This window comes from Myodes glareolus, chromosome 17, assembly GCF_982192425.1.
Source record: "Myodes glareolus chromosome 17, mMyoGla1.1, whole genome shotgun sequence".
Lineage (NCBI taxonomy): Eukaryota > Metazoa > Chordata > Mammalia > Rodentia > Cricetidae > Myodes > Myodes glareolus.
Window position 1 is genome coordinate 37,973,113 of NC_142042.1, and position 22,169 is coordinate 37,995,281.

Genomic DNA, 22,169 nt, shown 5'->3' on the forward strand with positions numbered 1-22,169 from the left:
ACCAATCTACTTCAGCGAAGATAATGGTCACTGAAGAAACTCCACATACAGTTTACTTACCATGGGGCAAATGTAAGCCACTGGGCAAGAAATTGCCTTTGCCTTGACTGCTGACAGTATGCTGTCCTAATTGGACAAGCAGGACACAGAACAGAGTGATTGTCAAACCTTGTCAAGACAAGGCAGAACAGTTCATCAAAAATCCTGTTTCATAGAAAAGTCTGTCAAATATTCTAGGCTTTTAGAATGCCCTAATGTTGTAGAGGAACTTTGGGAGATTGTTCAGGCAGCCAATTGTTTCTGTCATTTCTCACATTTTTGGAAGTCACTTTCTTGCACTTTCTGTTTACTCAGGTAATACTACTTCCTTCTCAGGTCTCTGAGGTAGTTCTAAGACTAGATTGTTATAGTTTTCCTTGTTTGCAAGACTCAGAAAAGGTCTCTTCCTTCCGGTTCCCGAAACCTCTGCAGCAATGAGCAGCAAAGTCTCTCGCGACACCCTGTACGAGGCGGTGCGGGAGGTCCTGCACGGGAACCAGCGCAAGCGCCGCAAGTTTCTCGAAACGGTGGAGCTGCAGATCAGTCTGAAGAACTACGACCCCCAGAAGGACAAGCGTTTCTCGGGCACCGTCAGGCTTAAGTCCACCCCTCGCCCCAAGTTCTCGGTGTGCGTCCTGGGGGACCAGCAGCACTGCGATGAAGCCAAGGCCGTGGATATCCCCCACATGGACATAGAGGCGCTGAAGAAGCTTAATAAAAACAAGAAGTTGGTCAAAAAGCTGGCCAAGAAGTATGACGCCTTTCTGGCCTCTGAGTCTCTGATCAAGCAGATCCCACGTATCCTGGGCCCAGGCCTGAACAAGGCTGGCAAGTTCCCTTCCCTGCTGACACACAATGAAAACATGGTGGCCAAAGTGGACGAGGTGAAGTCCACCATCAAGTTCCAGATGAAGAAGGTGCTGTGTCTGGCCGTTGCTGTCGGCCATGTGAAGATGACTGACGACGAGCTGGTCTACAACATCCACTTGGCTGTCAATTTCTTGGTGTCCTTGCTCAAGAAGAACTGGCAAAATGTCCGGGCTTTGTACATCAAGAGCACCATGGGCAAGCCCCAGCGTCTGTACTAGGATGCCCCAATAAACCTTCGTGCTACCCTAAAAAAAAAAAAAAAAAAAAAAGACTCAGAAAAGAAATTTACTAAATAAGTGTAAAGTGTTTAAGTGTAAAGGATATCAAAAGGTAGTTTTGGATGCTAATGCAAGTTTTGATAGAAATTAGGTACAAGACTTTGGACTCACCAAGATAGGATAGAAAATGGAATATTTCCTCTGAATTTGTCAAATGCAAACGGATTAGTGTTGACTGAGATTTCTGTTTTGCCTGATCCCTCAGCCATTCAGTGGTGGGGGACAATTCTGTATTCTGTCAATTATGTTTTAGAGAAACGCTGATTGGCCAGTAGCCAGGCAGGAAGTATAGATAGGGCAACCAGACAGAAAGTAGAGGCGGGACAATGAGAACAGGAGTATTCTGGGAAGAAGGAAGCTTCCTCTGCAATCCTGTCCAGACACCTCAGAAGCAAGATGTGACCTGCCCTGCCAAAAAAGGTACTGAGCTACGTGGCTAACATAGATAAGAATAATGTGCTAATATAAGTTATTAGAGCTAATACAAAGCCTGAGCTAATGGGCCAATCAGTTTATAACTTATGGAGACCTCTGTGTGATTTTTTTGTGACCTAATGACTGTGGGAACTGGGCAGGACAGAAACCTCAACAAGCAGGCCCTCACATTACAATTCAGTACCAATGAAACACACAGAGGTCTACATTAATTATAAACTGATTGACCTAGTAGCTCAGGCTTCTTTTTGATTAATTTTTTCTTGCATCTTAACTTAGCCCATTATTCTTGTCTATGTTAGCCACATGGCTTGATATGTTTTTTAGTGAGGCAGTCACATCTTGCTTCCTCTGTGTCTGAGTGATGACTGCAGACTGCATCTTTTCTCTTTCCAGAATTCTTCTGTTCTCGTCTCACCTATACTTACTGCCTTTCTACTGGCCAATCGGTGTTTTATTAAAATACAGTTGACAGAGTACAGACCATTGTCCCACAGCAGACTAGACATTGTGGATGTACTCAGTGCCTGTATATATTGTAGATAGTTATTGAGCTTATTTTATATAGTGTTTCTTATATTAATTATAGCCTTTTTATTGTAGACAAAAGGGGAAATATAGTGATATTTTATTTGTTTTGACTGAAAATCAGAGTGCAATACTAGCCACACTAGTCAGCCATACAGGATAGGCAGTGGTGGCACACACTTTTAATCCCAACAGCCGCATTAGTTAGCCATAGAGGCAGGGAATTAGTGGTGCATGCCCTTAATCTCAGCACTAGAGAGAAATGTAAAACAGGATGGGATAGGAACTTGCTCTCTTTTCAATCTGAAGACTTCATAGAGGTAAGAGCTCTCTAGTGACTTGGCTGCTTTGCTTCTCTGATCTTTCAGCTTGAACCCCAATATTTGTCTCTGGAATTTTATTATTCATGCTTTGGAGAACTTTTCATCTGTTAAGTGACACTTTGCACAGCACCAACTGATGAATATGGAATTTGTTAGAGATGAAAGTTTACACATTTAACCTTTCACTGAGGGAAGCAGAAAGATGCATCCAGAGGAAACTCACTTTTCAGTATCATTGCTGAACATCATGGCTCAGAGAGCGCTGAGCATAAGTGGGCACTAACTATTCCTTATGATGTTGGAAACCAAACTTCTTATTCTATATATAATTCTAATTTACTTTGTAATTTGACTGTCAGTGCCACGAGAAGTATTGCGTTTCTACACTGCAAAAATGAATATGATTTTTATTTCTTTCTGGAAGCAAGTGTTTTTAAAGGATTCTTGAAAATATTTATAGCACTTCCTTCTATTTTTATTCAATGAGGCAGGGTCTCTCAATAAGACTCATAGCTCAAACTGACCTTTGTGGTAGATGAGAGTACTGTTCATTTCAAAGACTTGCATTCCAGACCCTGGAGAGATTTTTCTTAGACATGAAAGAAATTAGGGACCTGGCCAGTCTTCAGAAGTTACCAGTTTCAAAAATGTGAAGTGATATTCTTCAGCTGTTTCCTCAGGATAATACTCTAAGTCAGAGCAAAATGGGAGATCTTTTCTCCCACTTTCAACACCAAGAATGAAGTCTCATATTTTAACTTGTATTTCCCTTTTACATGTGCAACTCTACAGAAACACCATCATTTGGTTTCACAATTGCCTACTGATAAAATCTGGTGTATAAATGTTTATATCTGAGTACTGGAATCAAGTGCAATGCTTTGATGAATGTATCCAGTGTTTGGTATGACTTCCCCAGACATTTGGGATCTCCAGTGGTATAATCTTTCTCTGAAGAGTCTAGGGAAACAAAGCTCTTGTGCACACCACACACACACACACACACACACACACACACACACACACACACACACCCCAATATCTGTCTCTTATTACATATTTATATATGTCTATGATTCTCGGTTATAATTTAGTACTATGATCAATTTAATATGTTTTTAACTGATGTAGTTAGCAATTTCTTCTTGGTTTTCCCAAAGCAATTGTTATTAATATAGTGATTCTTATTATCTCCTCCTTGCTGTCTACAGTACTGATTCTCAACACTGGCTAAACTGCCAGTTTTGAATCTGTTCCATCTTGATTAAAGGTCAGAGAGTTCAAACCTATTCTTTCTCTGCAAGGACAAATAACAGGATGTTTTATCAAAGGTGTGGCTACTGGATGCCTTTCTAGTCAAAGACCAGACAATAACATGTTTAACTTAGGGTATGGTTACTAGGTGTTCTGAGATGTAAGGAGGTACTTATGCTTGGTGTTTCCTTGCATTATTGGGAGGGAACTCTTTTGTCCTTCCCTTTTGATTGAGGTATGTAAGGACTATGAATAATAAACTTGAGGCTGTTACAATGCTCACTGGAAGCCTTCCCAACTCTATTTTCTGTTCCTCTTCTATTTCTCTCCTCAGTCCTCACTCCCCCTTTCAGGAACATGCCAACAAATCGGGCAGGATCTGACACTAAACATTATAATCTTCAATGGACCTTTAGCTATAAAGTTTGGTGGAAAGTAAGACAGTTTTAAAGCACTTTTATCTCTCTCTCTCTCTCTCTCTCTCTCTCTCTCTCTCTGTGTGTGTGTGTGTGTGTCTGTATCTGTATGTGTTCACATGATAAGATGAGATTCAAAGACATCATCCAGGAATCTGTTACTTTATACCATGCGAGTTCTGGGGATCAAATTTAGGTTGTCAGGATTTGTAGCAAGCATCTTTGTTCACCAAGTCATTGATTCAGTACAGGTACACTTTTAAAAGTAGCTATGTCCAAGATCCAACTTTAAAAATTCTCCTTCATTTGGTTTCAATGGCACCCAGACATCAGTGTTTCTCAAAGATCTCCATTATGCATATGAAATTTGGAACCACTGGCTAGGGTAAGTGATTAGCCTTGAAAGGTCCTTATCAACTGCAGCAATTAGTGTGTAAGTTAATTTCATACTCATTTCCGTAGAAGACTGGGAACTCGCCTTGCTTTGCTGGACTATTTCTACGACGAAGGGTCATTTTCCAGTGAACTTCCCATCACATATTATCATCTCCACCAGCCACTGATCTCACTGCTAATAACAGTTACATGTTTGAGTTCTTGCTACTTCACACAGCCTGGGAAGCATTTGGTAAACATTTATAGAGGGAATAGCAATGGCCTAGTTATTACACTGTGAGAATCAAAGAGGCAGAGCACGTAGCTCTTGCATGTAAAGACTGTCTCTTCTGAAATTCCAATCCAAACTCTGGGGATATGGGATCACAGTAAAATTCAAGTACATGGTTATTTGCTGTTGAGAATAATTAAGGTGTTGATCATGAGCTTTGAGGCTCTGGTAAAGGGGACAGACTCAAAGTCAGAGAAATAGCAATGGTAATTAATTCCTGGATTTTCAAACATTTCAGTTATGAGCTATCAATAAAATCTTTTCTGCCATAGCCTTTTCATCTCTCTACTGAGAGAGACAGGTGAAAAATACACCACCTGGATTCCTTGCTAATTCGCCGCTATTTCTTCCCCTGTTGCGTCTTTAGAGTTGAGGGGGAGCCAAGTAAATGAGGGAGGAAGGCAGGAAATTGATAAGGTAGGCTTTTCTCTCAAGTCACAGAGAGTTCCAAGAAGGATTCTTTTCTTTAACACAATTACAATAGTGTGTTAACTTAAAAGACATATAAAATAGTCCTGAAACTTTCTTTCTACTTTGATATTTGTCTTTCAGCTTTAGCAAATCTGCTTGCTGGTTCCTGTACCACCCCCAATAACACTTAGGATCCCATCCTTATAGATTCTTTTGAAAACTGCAGAAATTTTTGGTCCCTTTGGATGTCAAACATTTAAACATGGGCTTATTCAAGAATGACCCAGTGACTTCTCATCCCCAGCTATGATGTCATAGTCTCACTCATTCCAGCATGCTAAGATTCTGAGAAGAAACAAACAAACAAACAAACAAAAAACCATTGCAAACATCATTCTGGCCATCTGCAAATTTGTGACATTGGGGAATCCTGTGCACAGCAAATTAATAAGGCTAGTGACCTGGCCTGCATTCCATGTCACCATGGAAGACCACATTCACCTACTTTATCCTGCTTTGGTTCCATAGTAATATCCTGTTACTATATGTTATGTGTTGTTATTTTGGGCCTTCATTTATTTGTGTTGCTGAAAGCCTAAGAAAGAGGGAAAAGCCGAATTTAGGAAAAAGAGGATGGTGGAGCCAACGAAGTGGCTCAGTGGATAATTATGCTTGCTGCCAAGCCTGATGAGCTGAGTTTGATCTTTGAAGCCAACATTGCAGAAGGAGAGAACCTGCAGCTTATCCTCTGATCTCCACATACTGTGCCACGTGCAGATCCTCTTTCTCAATATATCAATAAATGTAGAATCATTTTATATAAAAAGAGGATAATAATTATTTTGAAAGAGAGAGGGGGGAGGGAGAGAGAGAGAGAAAGAGAGAGAGAGAGAGAGACTAGACCTGTGACAATGTTGCAGTAGACCCTAACACAGGTAGATTATGGTGAATTAAAGCCTTTGAAGTAAGTGAACTAATAAGAAGAGAAAGAGATTGAGGGACTACTTTAGCCCTTTAAGTTTGATTATGGGATTGCTATTCCACTCAGATGCAATCTTGCCTTTAAACAGACAGCCTGTTCAAAAGAATTCTGATGAACGTGAGCTGAGCATGAGATAAGTGTTTTTGAGAAAGATTTAGGACAATGAAGGAAATACTTCGATTTCTGATGATTTAAAATTTTTTTCTGATATATTCTCAAGAATTTACATTTGAGTCATATCATTAATTTTTTTTCCCTGCCAGCCACTTCTTTACCTGCTAAAAATGTATCATGTATCAAATTCAATTAACAATAATCTGGCTATAGCAAGGAGACTTTATTCATTATTATACAGTTAGAAATGAAATACAAAAGAAACTAAGCAAAAGGATTTGTGTTATGTGCAGACAACCAGCCTCATGAATTAAGTTTCTGAAGTGATTTTGCATTGAATGCCTAATTTCATACAGATGAAGCACTATGATTATCTTAGTTTGTGAATGAGAAGTTCAATGGTTTTCGAGATCAGATTGCTTTGACAGCCTGCACCTGAACTCAGTTCTTTAGGTTCCAAGTGCCATATCCATTTTAACATGTGTGCAGCTTTCTTTCCCAGGCCCTTGACTGCTACAATAAACAGACATTCAAACTTGACATAAAATGATCAAATAGCGTCTTAGTTGATTTTCTATAGACACCATTATTAAGACAACTTATGAAAGAGATTTTACTGGGGGCTGGCTTACAGTTACAGAGAGTAAGTCTCTTACCATCATGGTAGGGAGCATTACAGAAGGCAGTCACGGTGCTGGAGTAGTAAGGGAAAGCTTACATATCTTGATAGCATTGAAGCAGAGATAGAGAGAAGAAGAACTAACTGGAATGGTGCACAGTTTTGAAACCTCAAAGCCTACTTCCAGTGACACATCTCCAATGAGGCCACACCTCCTAAGCCTTCCCAAACTGTTTCACCAATTTGGGCCAAGGATATAAAGGCCCATTCTCATTCAAACCACTACAGTTAATAATGGATAGCTAATGGTTACTAAGGGCTTAATATATTTATGGGAAGTTGTATTCCATACCTCCTTCAGATAGTCCTCACAACATTTCCATGAAAGAGGCACCTTATTACTTCCCTAGTTTATTGATGAAGAACAAGCCTAGGTGAGCTGGAGTCTGAAACTGCTTTTGGTCTGGAATTCATGCTTCCTCCAGATTGCTCCTTCTATCCATTTTCCATTGCTCCTACGAAAATTTACCACACAGTCACTGCTTAAAAGGACACAAATTTGTTTAGGCCGAAAGAAGAACCCAAGTCTCAGGTGAGGACAGGCATGTAATTTTGGAGCAGTCATGGGGAACCCCCTTGGAGCCTTTTCAGCTTTTATAAGTCCACCATGTCCTCTGACTTCTGGCTCCTTCTATCAAAAATTCTGCAAAATTCACCAAATCTTAGGTATCTGTCCTTATTGGGTCTCTCTAATTTCTTCTAAAAATGAGTCTTGGAATTATTTTGCTCATTCCTGGTTAACTCAGGATATTCTCCTTGATTTAAAGGAGTTAAGTACAAACTGTGTTAATATCACCTGTAACCTGAATTTTCCTTTCCCATGTAGTCTGAAGATGTCACTGTTCATCTTCACTGTCACAGAGGTGGGATAAGAGTCACTTTGGGATGACTACTACTATGTTCTATTCTATTTTTTCTCTCTTTTTGCAGAAATGGAGATGTAGAATGTAGTACTTTATCTACTTATGCTGGCAATATTACAGTATTTCAGAATAACTTTTGCTAATAAATATGTGACCAAAATGACTTAGTTAACAATAAGAAAACAGGAAATGTGGTTTTAATAAAGTTGCTTGGATTGTACATAGCACATAGCATAGGGTTTTGTGGTTTACAACACATTTTCACATACATCAGTTGCTTACAGATAGCCCATGAAACAAACAACTGAGACCAACAATTAATCAAATTACAGGAAATGACAGGCTATGGATTCATTTTAGGTTAAGCAAAATAAGGTTTGATCAAGGAAGACCCCCTGAAAAAATCTCTTTTAGGAACAGATGCCCAGATGATCCAATGCTTCAGAGCACCTCTGTTTCAGTTTCCTCTGAGTTCTACATTAAGAACAGCCTCAAGACTGCTGACTGAGATGATCCAGTCTCATAGAATACTCTAGTCAAAACTTGATCATAATCCCAAATTTTCTTTGGGTCCTCATAAGATTCTAAGTGCCCCCAATCAGCAGGAAGTATCCTAGAAAACTCTACCCACATTCCCCCAAAATGGATTTTGGATGTTTGTCTTTGGTTATAGAGTATTGGTTGCAATTTGTTATGGATAATGGTCAGGAGAAAAGCTAAAGAAAGGAGATGAGATTCGAAGTTCTTGTTTTAAAAAGAAAAGAGGGAAAATACTAATGGAATAGTGCTCTTGAACACTGTAAAGAATTGTTACTTGTATTAGTTTAATAAAACACTGATTGGCCAGTGGCCAGGCAGTAAGTCTTGGCAGGGTGACCAGACTAGGAGAATTTTGGGAAGAGGAAAGACAGAGAGTCAGTCACAAGCCAGATTCAGAGGAAGCAAATGAAAAGATCTTACTGATAAAGGATACTAAGCCACACAAGGTACCATAGAATTATGAGTTAATTTAAATTGTAAGAGATAGCAAATAATAAGCCTGAGCTAATAGGGCAAACAGTTGATAATTAATATAATTCTCTGTGTGTTTCTTTGGGACTGAATAGCTGGGCTGTGGGAACTGGGCAGGACAGAAACTTCGATCTACATATTCCCAATCTCTCTCTTTTGTTCTCCACCCAAACTTTCTTTTGTTTACAAACGTTTTCCCTAAATAAATTATATTTTTCAGGTCTAGAGAAAATGATAATTCTAACCTAAAATAAACATATTAAAATTTCCTGTTACTTTTTATTCTTGATTTTTAGGAAGTTGGTGGAAGGATTTTGAAGTATTGTTTGTTGATGGTGGGCTCTTGAGGTGGCTTAGTTTATCAAGAAGAAAATGGGAATAAGGTAGCTATTACTGGGCAAGAAGTGAATTTGACACTTTTTTAGAAAAGAGTTGTTTATTTGTACGAAAGGAATGTATTGAGAATTCAATAAAAATCAGGTACTCAACTTTGTCAGAAATTCAGGAATTTGATTTTTTTTTAAAGTTTTTTAAAACAGGGTTTCTCTGTAGCTTTGGAGCATGTCCTGGAACTACCTTTTGTAGACCAGGTTGGCCTCGACCTCGCAGAGATCCACCTGCCTCTGCCTCCTGAGTGCTGAGATTAAAGGTATGCACCACCACTGCCCAGCTAGAAATTCAGGAATTTATAGAACCACTAAGACACCCTATCTAGAAAGTTTAGATAACAATTTCTAAAAGAGATGGACATAAATAAGTAGGACATATAAGATACCTAGAAATGAATTGTGCTTGGGAATCTGGTGATAGACGCTTTTTAAATATGAGACAGCTGACCACAAACCATCCTGATGAGATGCAACCAGAAACCCAAAGGTCTATGCAAATATGGGGAAGAGATTTAAGACATAAAGAACCCAAGGTAAGAATCTGCTTGGCATATTGGAAGAAGCCTTGACAAATGAACTATGAACAAATGAACTCATGGCCGGAGGAAGAAAACTGGAAGAAAATAGAAACTGAGCTTGGAGACATGCTGGGGCCCGGACACCAGGTAAATACTTGAGGAGCTTAGTTTGACCCGGAGTGAGTTGAGTGATTAATGGAGGTGGTGGAAACAGGGAAGCTCAAATAATCATCCACCATTCTGAAACCTGATCTCAGTTAGGAACACATCTCTTTGGCTGCTAAGGATGGGGAAGGGAATGGACCAGGAAAAAGGTTACTCATATTTATCTTAGTCACTGTTTTATTGCTATTATAAAACTACAACCAAGTCAACTTATAAAAGAAAGCATTTAATATGGCTATGGTTTCCGAGGGCTATATCCATGATGGCAGAGTGAAGGAATAGCTGAGAGCTCACATCTTGGTCTACAACCATTAGGCAGTAAAAGGACACTGGGAATGACCTCAAAGCTTGCTCCAGTGACATGCTTCTTCCCAAAAGACCACACCCCCTAGTCTTTCTCAAACAGTTTTATCAACTGCAGGCCAAGTATTCAAATATATGTGATTATGAGGGCCATTTTCAATTAAACCATCATAAGGGTCAGACCACGAAAAAATTTGAAGGTGTTTCTGTGAAGGTAATTGTGAAGTGTGATATGAAAGAAAAGACACTGTGGTTTCCTGTCTTGACCTACTGAAAGTAAGGAGCTGACGAGATCTAGTGGCCTATTGGAAATCAAGCAGCAGTATCAAGGAAGTAATTCAATATACAAATTTGGGCATCAAGACTGAAAATCAAAATCCTGGTTAATAGTATGCAGGCTATGAAAAGGTTGGAGGAGAGAGGGATGTCAGAGAACCAAACTGAGTTTTGTCTTGTACAATAGGAAGAACACCAGAAGGGACCAGTAACAGGAAGTCGAATGAATAACATGTTTCCAAAACAAGCATGAAGATGGTGCCGTCATTGAGGATGGCACAGGGTGGGCATAGGGCTGAAATTGACCAGTGGGCTTAGAAATACTAGAAGACTTTGATACCTTGGCAAAGGTCTTTCTAGCAGTAGAGTGGAGAGGCATTTTGACATGAGGCTGTGGGAAGAAGCCAATAGAAGGTGGAAGATGAGTTTGCCATCTGGGACATGAGACAGACTGGGGAACAGCATAGGGACACATGGTATATCATACAACTTCTTTCCTACTGAAGTATGATGCCAGGTGAGAGTGAAAACTGGGACCTGGCTTTGGGCAGCTCACAGAAAGAGTGCCCATAGGTGAGGAGAGTAGTCAGTACCCCAGGATCTTGGCTCACTAAGAATGCTGGTCCACTTTCAGCATGGCTCTGTGTTTTTCTTTAGCTCCCCTCAGGAAATGGAGGTTACAAATCCATCATAATAATTGGAGTGGTAATATTTTTAGATTTGTAAAAATATTGTCATTTCCTGGATCTTAATAAAGTATTATGAATGAAGTCTTTAATGTGGTCCGCCCTCTGGGGACATTTGCGTTTTCAGCACTAAGAGAAATCTGTACTCACAATCCCACAATTTAACAGTTGAATTTCATACGTCAGGAATGACATTGGTAGAAAAATGTTTTTGAAAAGTGGGTCCAATGGCTGTTGTTTAAATAACCATATCTCGTTATCAGCTGGGGCATGAATTTGGAGTCTTATTTATAAGCAGTGAGATTTTCAGATATTCACGTTTGACAGAGACTATTGGTTGCCACCAGTGTATGTATAGTCCTTAACTGCTTTCTGAAGAAGAAAAATAGGACCCAGGAACAGGTTGAAGAGATGAGGCAGCTATAAAGCTTCTTTTGAAGTTGTGTCTCATTCCCAGGGTTCCCCCAAAGAGAAAAATAATAAACGCCACAAAGATTGCCCATCATTTTTCCTAGAGTCCTTCGGTCAATTATTAGATAGCAACCACCAATGCCTTTGGAAAACGAGAGGACGACCATGTCCTAACAATGCGGGCTGCTGGTTCTGATCACTGCTTCTACTTAACAAACACATGGCGCAGTCTATTCCCCTCTTAACTGGAAACCTTATAATCTTTCCTAGCTCTGTAAAAGCAAAAGCAAAAAAAAAAATTTCCTGAGAAAAATTTTCTGACGCTTTCCCCCCTAGACTTCTGGCAAACACATATAAAGGAGTTGACAGAAAGACAGCTTACTACGCTCTCTCTCTCTCTTTTTTTCCCCTTAATTGGAAATGCTGTTTCATAAAAGGCTCTGTTTTATTTTTCATGTACTCCAAGCATAGGCATCAGAGTTTGAGTAAACTATAAAATCTCATTGCTGGTGAGTGCTCAGGTCTCATTCTGTCACTGTGGTAAAAACATTCTGACCAAGCAATGTAGATATCAACTACTTTTTATAATTTCTTAGTTTTTTTTTAATCATCATAGTAGTTCATTTATTCATCCATATACTCTGGGAGGCATAGTATGAGACTTCACGTCACAGAATAAAGCTATCAGATTAATCAGTGATGGCCATTGACCTCATTGCAGCATGCAGTCTAGTTTTCCTAAGAAGCCCACACTACCAGGACGATCAGGGAGCCCCACAAATTTCATGCAGACAAGAGAACTAGAATATAACATTATTTGGAAATAATGTCAACATGATACTACAATGCATTACGGTGGACTTTCAATCTACAGAAGAACACACACACACACAGAGGGAGAGAGGAAGAGAGAGACAGAGAGAGAGAGAGAGAGAGAGAGAGAGAGAGAGAGAGAGAGAGAGAGAGAGAGAAAGCAGTCTAAAGTTATGCTGCCAAAAATCAGTGAATTCAGTGAATGCCAAGGATCTCCAAGCAGTGCCAGGTAAGTTGAGAAGTCAGGGAAGGAGATGGCCCATAGATTCTGTAGGGAAATGTGTTACAGTGATGTTGCAGGGATATCCCGACTTATTGGGAAGCCAGGATATACTTAGAGCTGCAAGAGGACAGCTTTGGAGACTGGAGCTGCAATAGGGAAGCTCAGCCCTGGAGGAAAGGTGTCCTGACTATCGGGAAGCCCAGTTAATTGAGTGCGGTGGGGGTTGGTCTCCCCGCAGGATACAGGGATCCTGCTCTTCTCCTGGAGAGCCGCTACAGCTGAGTTCTGCTCTGCTCCCTTATGGGAGCGTCATAGCAGAGCTATCTGTTTCTTCTCAGGCCCAAGATATTTCTTTTGCTAACACTCTGCTAAGGGAAGCCCCCTGCAGAAGTGTAAGTGTAGTCATTTCCTCTGGCTCCAGCAAAACGTTGTTACTTTTTCCTGTCTGGCCTTGCTTAACACCCCCCCACCCCAAAGGACCTTCCTAGTGTTCTGCTCCACTTTACTGAGGCCCCCTAGGGAGCATCTCAGCAACATTACTCAGCTCGGTCCCCAAAGAGATGCCCCAGCCAGGTTCTTCTGGTCTGCACTGACGAATGAAGGTCATCACCCAAGACTCCTTTGAGAAAGAAATTTATTTGGAAAGAAGGAGTCTAGGAGAGTGGCTGCCTCTGCCAGGGAGGGATTAATGGTAGTTCTTAGCAGAAGGGGTGGAGAGGCCTATATAGGGCTTCTTAGGGGCGGAGTTTTCCCAGGGAGAAGGGGGATTGGTTAGTTTTTCCCTGCTCAGGGATTGATCAGTTTCGCTGGTCACGGGCAGAGATGGCTCTGACTTCATGACCTAACTGTGTTTCTTTCACTGGTCCTTTTTAGCTTTTTAACTCTAATCTTAGGACCAGGGCATATTTCTTTAACTGGCTCTGATTCTAGGGACAAGTGTGTTTCTTTGACACTAGTTTCAAAACCAGGGCCATGTCTTTAGTCCTGGGTTCAGGGTTAAAGATGTTTCTTTCCTGGCTCAGACCTCAAAATACAGGGTGTGTTTCTTTCTCTGACTCTGGGTTCAGAATCAGGTTACTACGTGATTGGTTGGTTTCCTGCTCCACTTGTCCCTTTTACCCTCAGCCTCCAGACGGTACAATCTGACCCGCTCCTTTATTTCTGACTCCCAGCCTCCAAAGCTGAGGTGCAGTTAGTACCCACTGTAGGGAACCACTCGATTTGTGCTTATTTGTCATGGCCGTCACTTAAACGATCGCAGTGACTCAGCCATGTTTCCCTACCTCCATATCAGCCTTGTCTCCAACCTTTCTTTTGTGAAGTCTTCCCATTTACCAGGAAAATGTGTTCTCTAGGGCTCTCTGAGAGACTATTTGAGTTTCTGCATTACGGGGACCCATACTTATTTTTCCCCTTACCTTCACCAAGTGCTGTTTTTTTCTTCATTCAAGGCTGATGTTTTCTTTTTAAAAGCACATCTCTGAGACACTATGCTTTCATAGTGAAAGAATTTTTATGGTGAATATAAAAGCTATTAGAAGAGGACTTGCTTGAAGCTGAAGCCTTTTTTCCTCCTTGAACCGAACAACAAGCAAATGGTTTTATGATTCTTTTCTGAATTTCAAATATATTTTGTGTGAAGCAAAGATGGAAAGAAAATGATACCAGGGGTTCTTAAAATTAAATGAAATTTCTACTTGGTCACATCTTAATAAACAGGAGCCAGCTTCGCCATATATATATATATATATTTTTATCTGCACACAATGAATGACATTTCAATCAATAGATCTGACAGCAAAGACAAGTCATCATGTGTACCACTGCCAGGGTCACATATAGTAAGCACTCCAGAAGACTACGGCTGGGACAAGGGTCGTGCAAATACTGTTCCATGAAAAGCAAATTCTCATGGTAATCGTTGGTGACCCTGGAGATCATGTTCTGAGTTAACATTGTACAATTATTGATTTGAGGCAGGTGACGCGTTTATTCTAAAGGTCATTACCTAGCAACAGGCAAGGCCGAGCTGCCCTATCAGAAGTTGCCTCTCACAGAACTGTGGAGCCCATCTGGCACGTACTGTTTTGTTGTCCTGTTCACAAAGTAGGACTGAATTGAATGGAATATTCATGGCCATTGCTTTTCAAATCTGCTGAAAGCCTGATTCTTTTATAAAGGATAAGAAAGAGCATAGAAATCCTATTAGAGTTCTTAGGGGATAGAAAAAAATTGAAGGTGCCTCCATAGGTTTGATGGTACTCACTTCTTCAGGAGTGAGCCTTTCCACATTTCTCCCTATAGTCAGTCTCTCTCTCTCTCTCTCTCTCTCTCTCTCTCTGTCTCTCTCTGTCTCTCTCTCTCTCTTTCTCTCTCTCCTTGCTCTCTTTCTTTCCTTCACCCACCAAAGGCTTATGTTTGGAACAATATTTAGAAATGTGAAACCCAAATATATTCTATTCTTATGTGGTACTTACTTAAAAATATTTCTTTCTCAAATAATTTCTGAAGATAATGATGGCCAAGATGAAATGACATTCTAATATTATGCAAAATGAAACACAGCTCATTTCCCAAGGGGCGAAGGATTTCAAACGAAGCTGCTGTGAGGTGCCAGATCCAAAGCTCCCTTGTTCACTCTGTGGAGATAAGCAGTACTCCACGGGGAACCAGTTCTTTAGTGCTAATACATGCTTCTGCAACCACTTTAAGATGCACCTCATTTCCTTGCTCACTTCAGTGTGGTAGAAAAATGATGTACTTCACAAAAGTTAGGATTTGTTTTGGAATTATGATGACACATATATTTAAAAGCCTGTAATAATAGCCCAGCACTCATAAAAACCAGGTACTAAGTCAAAGATTGTGGCCCTCTTTGCACAATTTGCTTAGGTGCTTTGTAACAATGCTTGGTTAGTTTGGATTATTTCTCAATGAAATGGCTACTATTCTAATGTGAGGTCTATGATTATGTAAGCCATGTGTGTAAGTATCTTCTGGAGCATTTGTTATAGTCACAGATCTTTCAGAAAGTCTAATTCTTAATCTCCATAAAATTCACAAAGACACTTTTTTTTTCCCCACAAAGACACTTTTTCATTGCATTGGACACTAAAATTTTCTCGTTTTTTTGTTGAATGTTGGTATGGACATTGTCACATGCTTGGAGAAGTTGTTTTGTCAAATTCAAGTCACTAGTGTTTGAACTGATAAAGTTAAGCTCATAACCAATTAACTAGTAAATGAGTACTTGGTAATCTCCTCTTCCTATATTATGTATTCTAGGGCATCTACTAAGGGGCTCCACTAAGCTGCCTCGTAACTACTACTCCTTACTCTTCACAATTAGAAACAGAATGACATATATAATTTGGGTTTTCCGTCCTTAGCTGACATCAGTGTTGAGTTCCTGAATTCTTCCTAGGTGCCTCATTGGGGGCAGGCAGTAGGTAGGGAATGATGAGCAAACAAAATAAAAATCTTTGTCTGTGTAGCACACATCGTACAATGAGCTTAGAAACATTACAAATGAAGTATTTAATAAGGGCTGTGTTTACTTTTGAGACGTATCATTGAATATTTAAGGATTGATATATAGGGTATAGTGTACATACGGGGTGAAACTGTCAGTGATTGGATAGATTTATTTATGTACCTATAACCACAGTTATAGCCACATTACTTGGTGTTTTATCTAGCCCAGAAAACTCCCTCAGGAACTTTATTATGAACTCATGCTCATTAAGTCACAATAAGAAATAAGCTTTAATTTTTATCAGCAAAATTAGCTTGCTATTCTTGATAACATATGGGTGTAACTATAGTTCACACTCTTTCTTGCCATGATGCTTTTCCTTAGCATGAGGTACTTGAGATTCATTCATGTCCTATCAGTAGCTTTTTTCTTGTTTCTTTTCACAGGTTTTTTTTTTTTTATGTGCATCAATGTTCCTGTGTCTATATGAGTGTATGTCACATGTGTGCACGTGGCCTTGGATGCTAGAAGAGGTTGTGAGATGCCCTGGATCTGAAGTTGCAGGTGACTGTATGTGAATGGACCTGGGTGCTGAGAGTCAAATGGAGGCCCCCTGCAGGGGCAGCAAGAGTTCTCATCCTCTGAAGCATCTTTCCAGTCCTCGTTCCTCTTTGTTGACGGGGATCATCTCAACGTATGAGGATACCACAAGTGGTTTATTCATCTGAATGCTGATAGATGTTTGGGTGGTTTCCAGTTTCTGGTCCTTGTGATTTAAGCTTCTGTAAACAGTCTGGTATAAGTTGTTTTTCTTATACATCTGTTGTCAGATATATGTACTGTGAATAATTTTTCTCACATTGTAGCTTGCATTCACATTTCTGAATCATGTCTCTTGATGAACAGATGTTTTCCATTTGATGAAATAAATTTGTCATTTCTTGTTATAATTGATGCTTTTATTGCATCTTTATAAAAGCCTTTGCCTTATTGAACTACAGATACATTTTGTTGCCCTTGGAAAATACAAGAATTTCAGCTTTTGCTTATAGCTCTATGATGCATTGTACTTATTTATTTACATTTGTGTTGGTATATGAACCCTTGCACACATGTAATCACCATGACTTGTGTATGGAGGCTAGTGGATCCTTGTGGGAGTTAGTTCTTTCCACCTCTTGGATTCCAGGGATCAAAGCCAGGCCATTTGTCTTGGCCTCAGATGCCTTAGCCCACTGAGTCATCTAATTGGTCTAGATCTGTGATCTCACTCAGATTAATTTTTCTGTGCAGTTGAAGATTGGGATTATTTTCTTCTCCTATAATTGCTGCAGGATATTTTGTAAAGATTATTTTTATCCTATTGAATTGTGGGACAAGAGTCAGAAGTCCATATATCTCACCATAACTGCTTCTGGCCTATTTTTCTATCCCTTTATTCTTCTTTCACTGATTTGAAAAACAATGAAATATTATGCATAATGTCATTGACTATGGATAGAATAAACTTCCCATATTCTTGGGAATACAGACTAGGTATGTAATATTCTACTTTTAATGGTACAGCTTGAAATAAGGCAACATTCAATTTTTCCCTTTCTTAAACATTGCTTAAGTGCCTATTGCCTTTTTCTTAAGAATCAACTGTGAGCTGGCAGTGGTGGCTCACACCTTCATTTTTCAACACTCAGGAGGTAGAGAGAGATGGCTCTCTGTGTATTTGGGATCAACCTGGACTACAGGGTAAGTTGTAGACCACCTAGGACTATATCTTGAGATTCTGTCTAAAAATAAACAGAACAAAATGAAAATCAATGAAAGAGTAAACTTTGTGATTTCTCATATAAATAAACTTATTAAGGGTTTTATTGAAACTGTTGGATTAATTTAATATATTTAAATTGCCTTAATCAATGTAAGAAAAATTAATGTTGTAATGTTTTATCCTTTGATCTACAAACATGGTATATCTCCACACTTATTTACGTCTTTTATTTTTCTTTGGAATGTTGTATAAATTTTGTGCATCCTATAAGTTTTTTGAATTGTTTTGTATATTTTAATGCTGTTTAAAATAGTTTTAATATAATCAATGTCTTTTAAATTATTTAATGTTTTTTTTTGAAAGTAATTTTATTAAATTATAAAAAGTTTCCATTTACGCCCCTCCTCCCAACGCCCTCCCACTCCCCCCCTCCCTCTCCTCCTCCCTCTTTGTCCCCAAGGGCAGTCAGGGTCTCCTGCCCTGTGGGAAGTCCAAGTTCCTCCCCCCTCCCTCCAGGTCCAGGAAGGTGAGCATCCAAACAGACTGGATCCCAAAAATCCAGTATATGCAGAGGAAACCAGTCCCAGTGTCATTGTCAATGGCTTCTCAGAAAGACTGCAGGCCAGCCACATTCAGAAAATCCGGCCACATTCAGAGAATCTGGTTGGATCACATGCTCGTTCAGTCACGGTCCATCTGGCCTTGGTAAACTCTCATTAGATCCGACCCCTTGTATCAGTGGGTGATAGTATCCCTCGCAGTCCTTCGTCATTTTCTTCCTCCTTCTGCTCCTCATTTGGATCTTGGGGGGCTCAGTTCGGTGCTCCAACGCGGGCCTCCATCTGTATCGCCATCCAACGCCAGATGAAGGATCTATGGTGATAAGCAAAATATTCATCAGTATGGTCACGGGCCAAGGCCGGTTCAGGCACCCCCTCCTCTGTCCAGAGAACAATCTGGGGATCTCTCCTTGGACCTGGGATCCCATATATAATCAAGTTTCCTGTAAACTCTAAAATGACTCCCTTAGTTGAAATATATTCTTCCCTGATCCCACATTCATCCTTCCTCCCTTCCCCCCATCTCGGTCAGCCGAGCTTTCTCCATTCCTCCCCTACTCCCTTCTCTCTAACCCTCTCCCCTTCCAACAACCCTCCCACCCCCCCCAATGCACCCAAAGTTACCTGGGACTCTTGACTATTTCCTACCTCCTGGCGGATAGCTAAATAATCTTCATCAGGTTCGTCTTCTTATTTAGCTTCTCTAGGATCACGAATAATAGGCTCAAAGACCTTTAATTATGGTTAGAATCCACTTATGAGTGAATACATACCGTGTTCCTCTTTTTGGGTCTGGCTTACCTCACTCAGTAAAGCGTTTTCTATGTCCATCTATTTGCATGCAAAATTCAAGATGTCATTATTTTTTACCGCTGAGTAAAACTCTAATGTGTATATGTTCCACACCTTTTTTAACCATTCTTCTATTGAGGGGCACCTAGGCTGTTTCCAGGTTCTGGCTATTACAAATAGTGCTGCTATGAACATAGTTGAACAAACACTTTTGTAGTATGTTTGGGAATCTCTAGGGTATATTCCCAAGAGAGGAATTGCTGGGTCCTGAGGGAGGTTGACTCCCAGTTTCCTGAGAAACCGCCACACTGATTTCCACAGTGGCTGCACAAGTTTGCATTCCCACCAACAATGGATGAGTGTTCCCCTCATTCCACATCCTCTCCAGCATAGGCTATCATTGGTGTTTTTAACTTTAGCTATTCTGACAGGTGTAAGATGGTATCTCAAAGTGGTTTTGATTTGCATTTCCCTGATCGCTAAGGAGGTTGAGCATGACCTTAAGTGTCTTCTGGCCATTCGAAGTTCATCTGTTGTGAATTCTCTGTTCAGATCAGTACCCCATTTTTTAATTGGGTTAATTAGAGTTTTAGTGTCTAGTTTCTTGAGTTCTTTGTATATTCTGGAGATCAGACCTTTGTCTGATGAGGGGTTGGTGAAGATCTTCTCCCAGTCCGAAGGCAGCCTTTTTGTCCTACTGACAGTGTCCTTTGCTTTACAGAAGCTTCCCAGTTTCAGTAGATCCCATTTATTCATTGTTTCTCTTATTGTCTGTGCTGCTGGGGTCCTACTTAGGAAGAGGCCTCCTGTGCCTAAATCTTGTAGACTACTTCCCACTTTCTCTTCTATCAGGTTCAAAGTGGACGGATTAATGTTGATGTCTTTAATCCATTTGGACTTGATTTTTGTGCATGGTGATAGATATGGATCTACTTTCATTTTTTTACAGGTTGACATCCAGTTATGCCAGCACCATTTGTTAAAGATGCTTTCCTTCTTCCATTGTATACCTTTAGCTCCCTTGTCGAAAATTAGGTGTTCATACGTTTGTGGGTTAATATCTGGGTCTTCTATTCGATTCCATAGGTCGACTTCTCTGTTCTTATGCCAATACCAAGCTGTTTTCAATACTGTAGCTCTATAATAGAGTTTGAAGTCAGGAATGGTAATGCCTCCAGAAGTTCTTTTATTGTATAAGATTGTTTTGGCTATCCTGGGTTTTTTGTTTTTCCATATAAACTTGATTAATGTTCTCTCAAGGTCTGTGAAGAAGTTTGATGGGATTTTGATGGGGATTGCATTGAATCTGTAGATTGCTTTTGGTAGAATTGCCATTTTTAGTATGTTGATTCTCCCAATCCAAGAGCAGGGGAGGTCTTTCCATTTTCTGGTATCCTCCTCAATTTCTCTTTTCAAAGGCTTAAAGTTCTTGTCAAATAGGTCTTTCACATCCTTGGTTAGAGTAACCCCAAGATATTTTATGGTGTTTGTGGCTATCGTGAAAGGTGATGTTTCTCTGATTTCCCTCTCCGTTTCTTTATCCTTTGTGTATAGGAGTGCCACTGATTTTTTGGAGTTGATCTTGTATCCTGCCACGTTACTAAAGGTGTTTATCAGCTGTAGGAGTTCTTTGGTAGAGTTTTTGGGGTCGCTTATGTACACTATCATATCGTCAGCAAATAACGAAAGTTTAACTTCATCCTTTCCAATTCGAATCCCCTTGATCCCCTTATGTTGTCTTATTGCTATTGCTAGAACTTCAAGCACTATATTGAAGAGGTATGGAGAGAGTGGACAGCCTTGTCGTGTTCCTGATTTTAGTGAAAAGGCTTTGAGTTTCTCTCCATTCAATTTGATGTTAGCTGTCGGCTTGCTGTATATTGCTTTTATTATATTTAGGTATGATCCTTGTATCCCCAGTCTCTCCAACACCTTTATCATAAATGGGTGTTGAATTTTGTCAAACGCTTTTTCAGCATCCAATGAAATGATCATATGATTTTTTTCTTTCAGTTTATTTATATGATGGATTACATTGATAGATTTGCGTATGTTGAACCATCCCTGCATCTCTGGGATGAAGCCTACTTGATCATAATGGATGATTTTTCTAATGTGTTCTTGGATTCGGTTTGCCAGTATTTTATTGAGAATTTTCACATCGATGTTCATGAGTGAGATTGGCCTGTAATTCTCTTTCTTGGTTGTGTCTTTGTGTGGTTTTGGTATTAGGGTGACTGTAGCTTCATAAAAGGAGTTTGGCAGTGACTTTTCTTTTTCTATATTGTGGAATACATTAAGGAGTATAGGTATTAGCTCTTCCTGGAAGTTCTGGTAGAATTCTGCATTGAAACCATCTGGTCCTGGGCTTTTTTTGGTAGGGAGATTTTTGATAACAGCTTCTAGTTCTTCACGACTAACAGGTCTATTTAGATTGTTCACCTGGTCTTGGTTCAACTTTGGTATATGGTACTTATCTAAAAAAATGTCCATTTCTTTTACATTTTCCAACTTTGTGGCATATAAACTTTCGTAGTAAGATCCAATGATTCTCTGAATTTCCTCCGTGTCTGTGATTATGTCCCCCTTTTCATTTCTGATCCTATTAATTTGCAAGTTCTCTCTCTGCCGTTTGATTAGTTTGGATAGGGGTTTGTCAATCTTGTTAATTTTCTCCAAGAACCAGCTTTTTGCTTCATTGATTCTTTGAATTGTTTTCTGTGTTTCTATTTTGTTGATTTCAGCCCTCAGTTTGATTATTTCCAGTCTTCTACTCCTCCTGGGTAAATCAGCTTCTTTTTTTTCTAGAGCTTTCAAGTGTGTTGTTAAGTCTCCAATGTGTGCTTTCTCTGTTTTCTTTAGGTGGGCACTTAGTGCTATGAACTTTCCTCTTAGCACTGCTTTCATTGTGTCCCATAGGTTT

General features: G+C 39.8%; 1 protein-coding gene across 1 annotated transcript; it reads left to right on the plus strand.

The window, feature by feature from the left end:
* The first annotated feature begins 439 nt into the window (after positions 1-439).
* Positions 440-1,152, plus strand: LOC148119368 (large ribosomal subunit protein uL1). Its single transcript, XM_087897613.1, has one exon. It carries the CDS (start codon positions 474-476, stop codon positions 1,125-1,127), a length of 654 nt encoding a protein of 217 aa, XP_087753739.1. The 5' UTR covers positions 440-473; the 3' UTR covers positions 1,128-1,152.
* Positions 1,153-22,169: the final 21,017 nt, after the last annotated feature.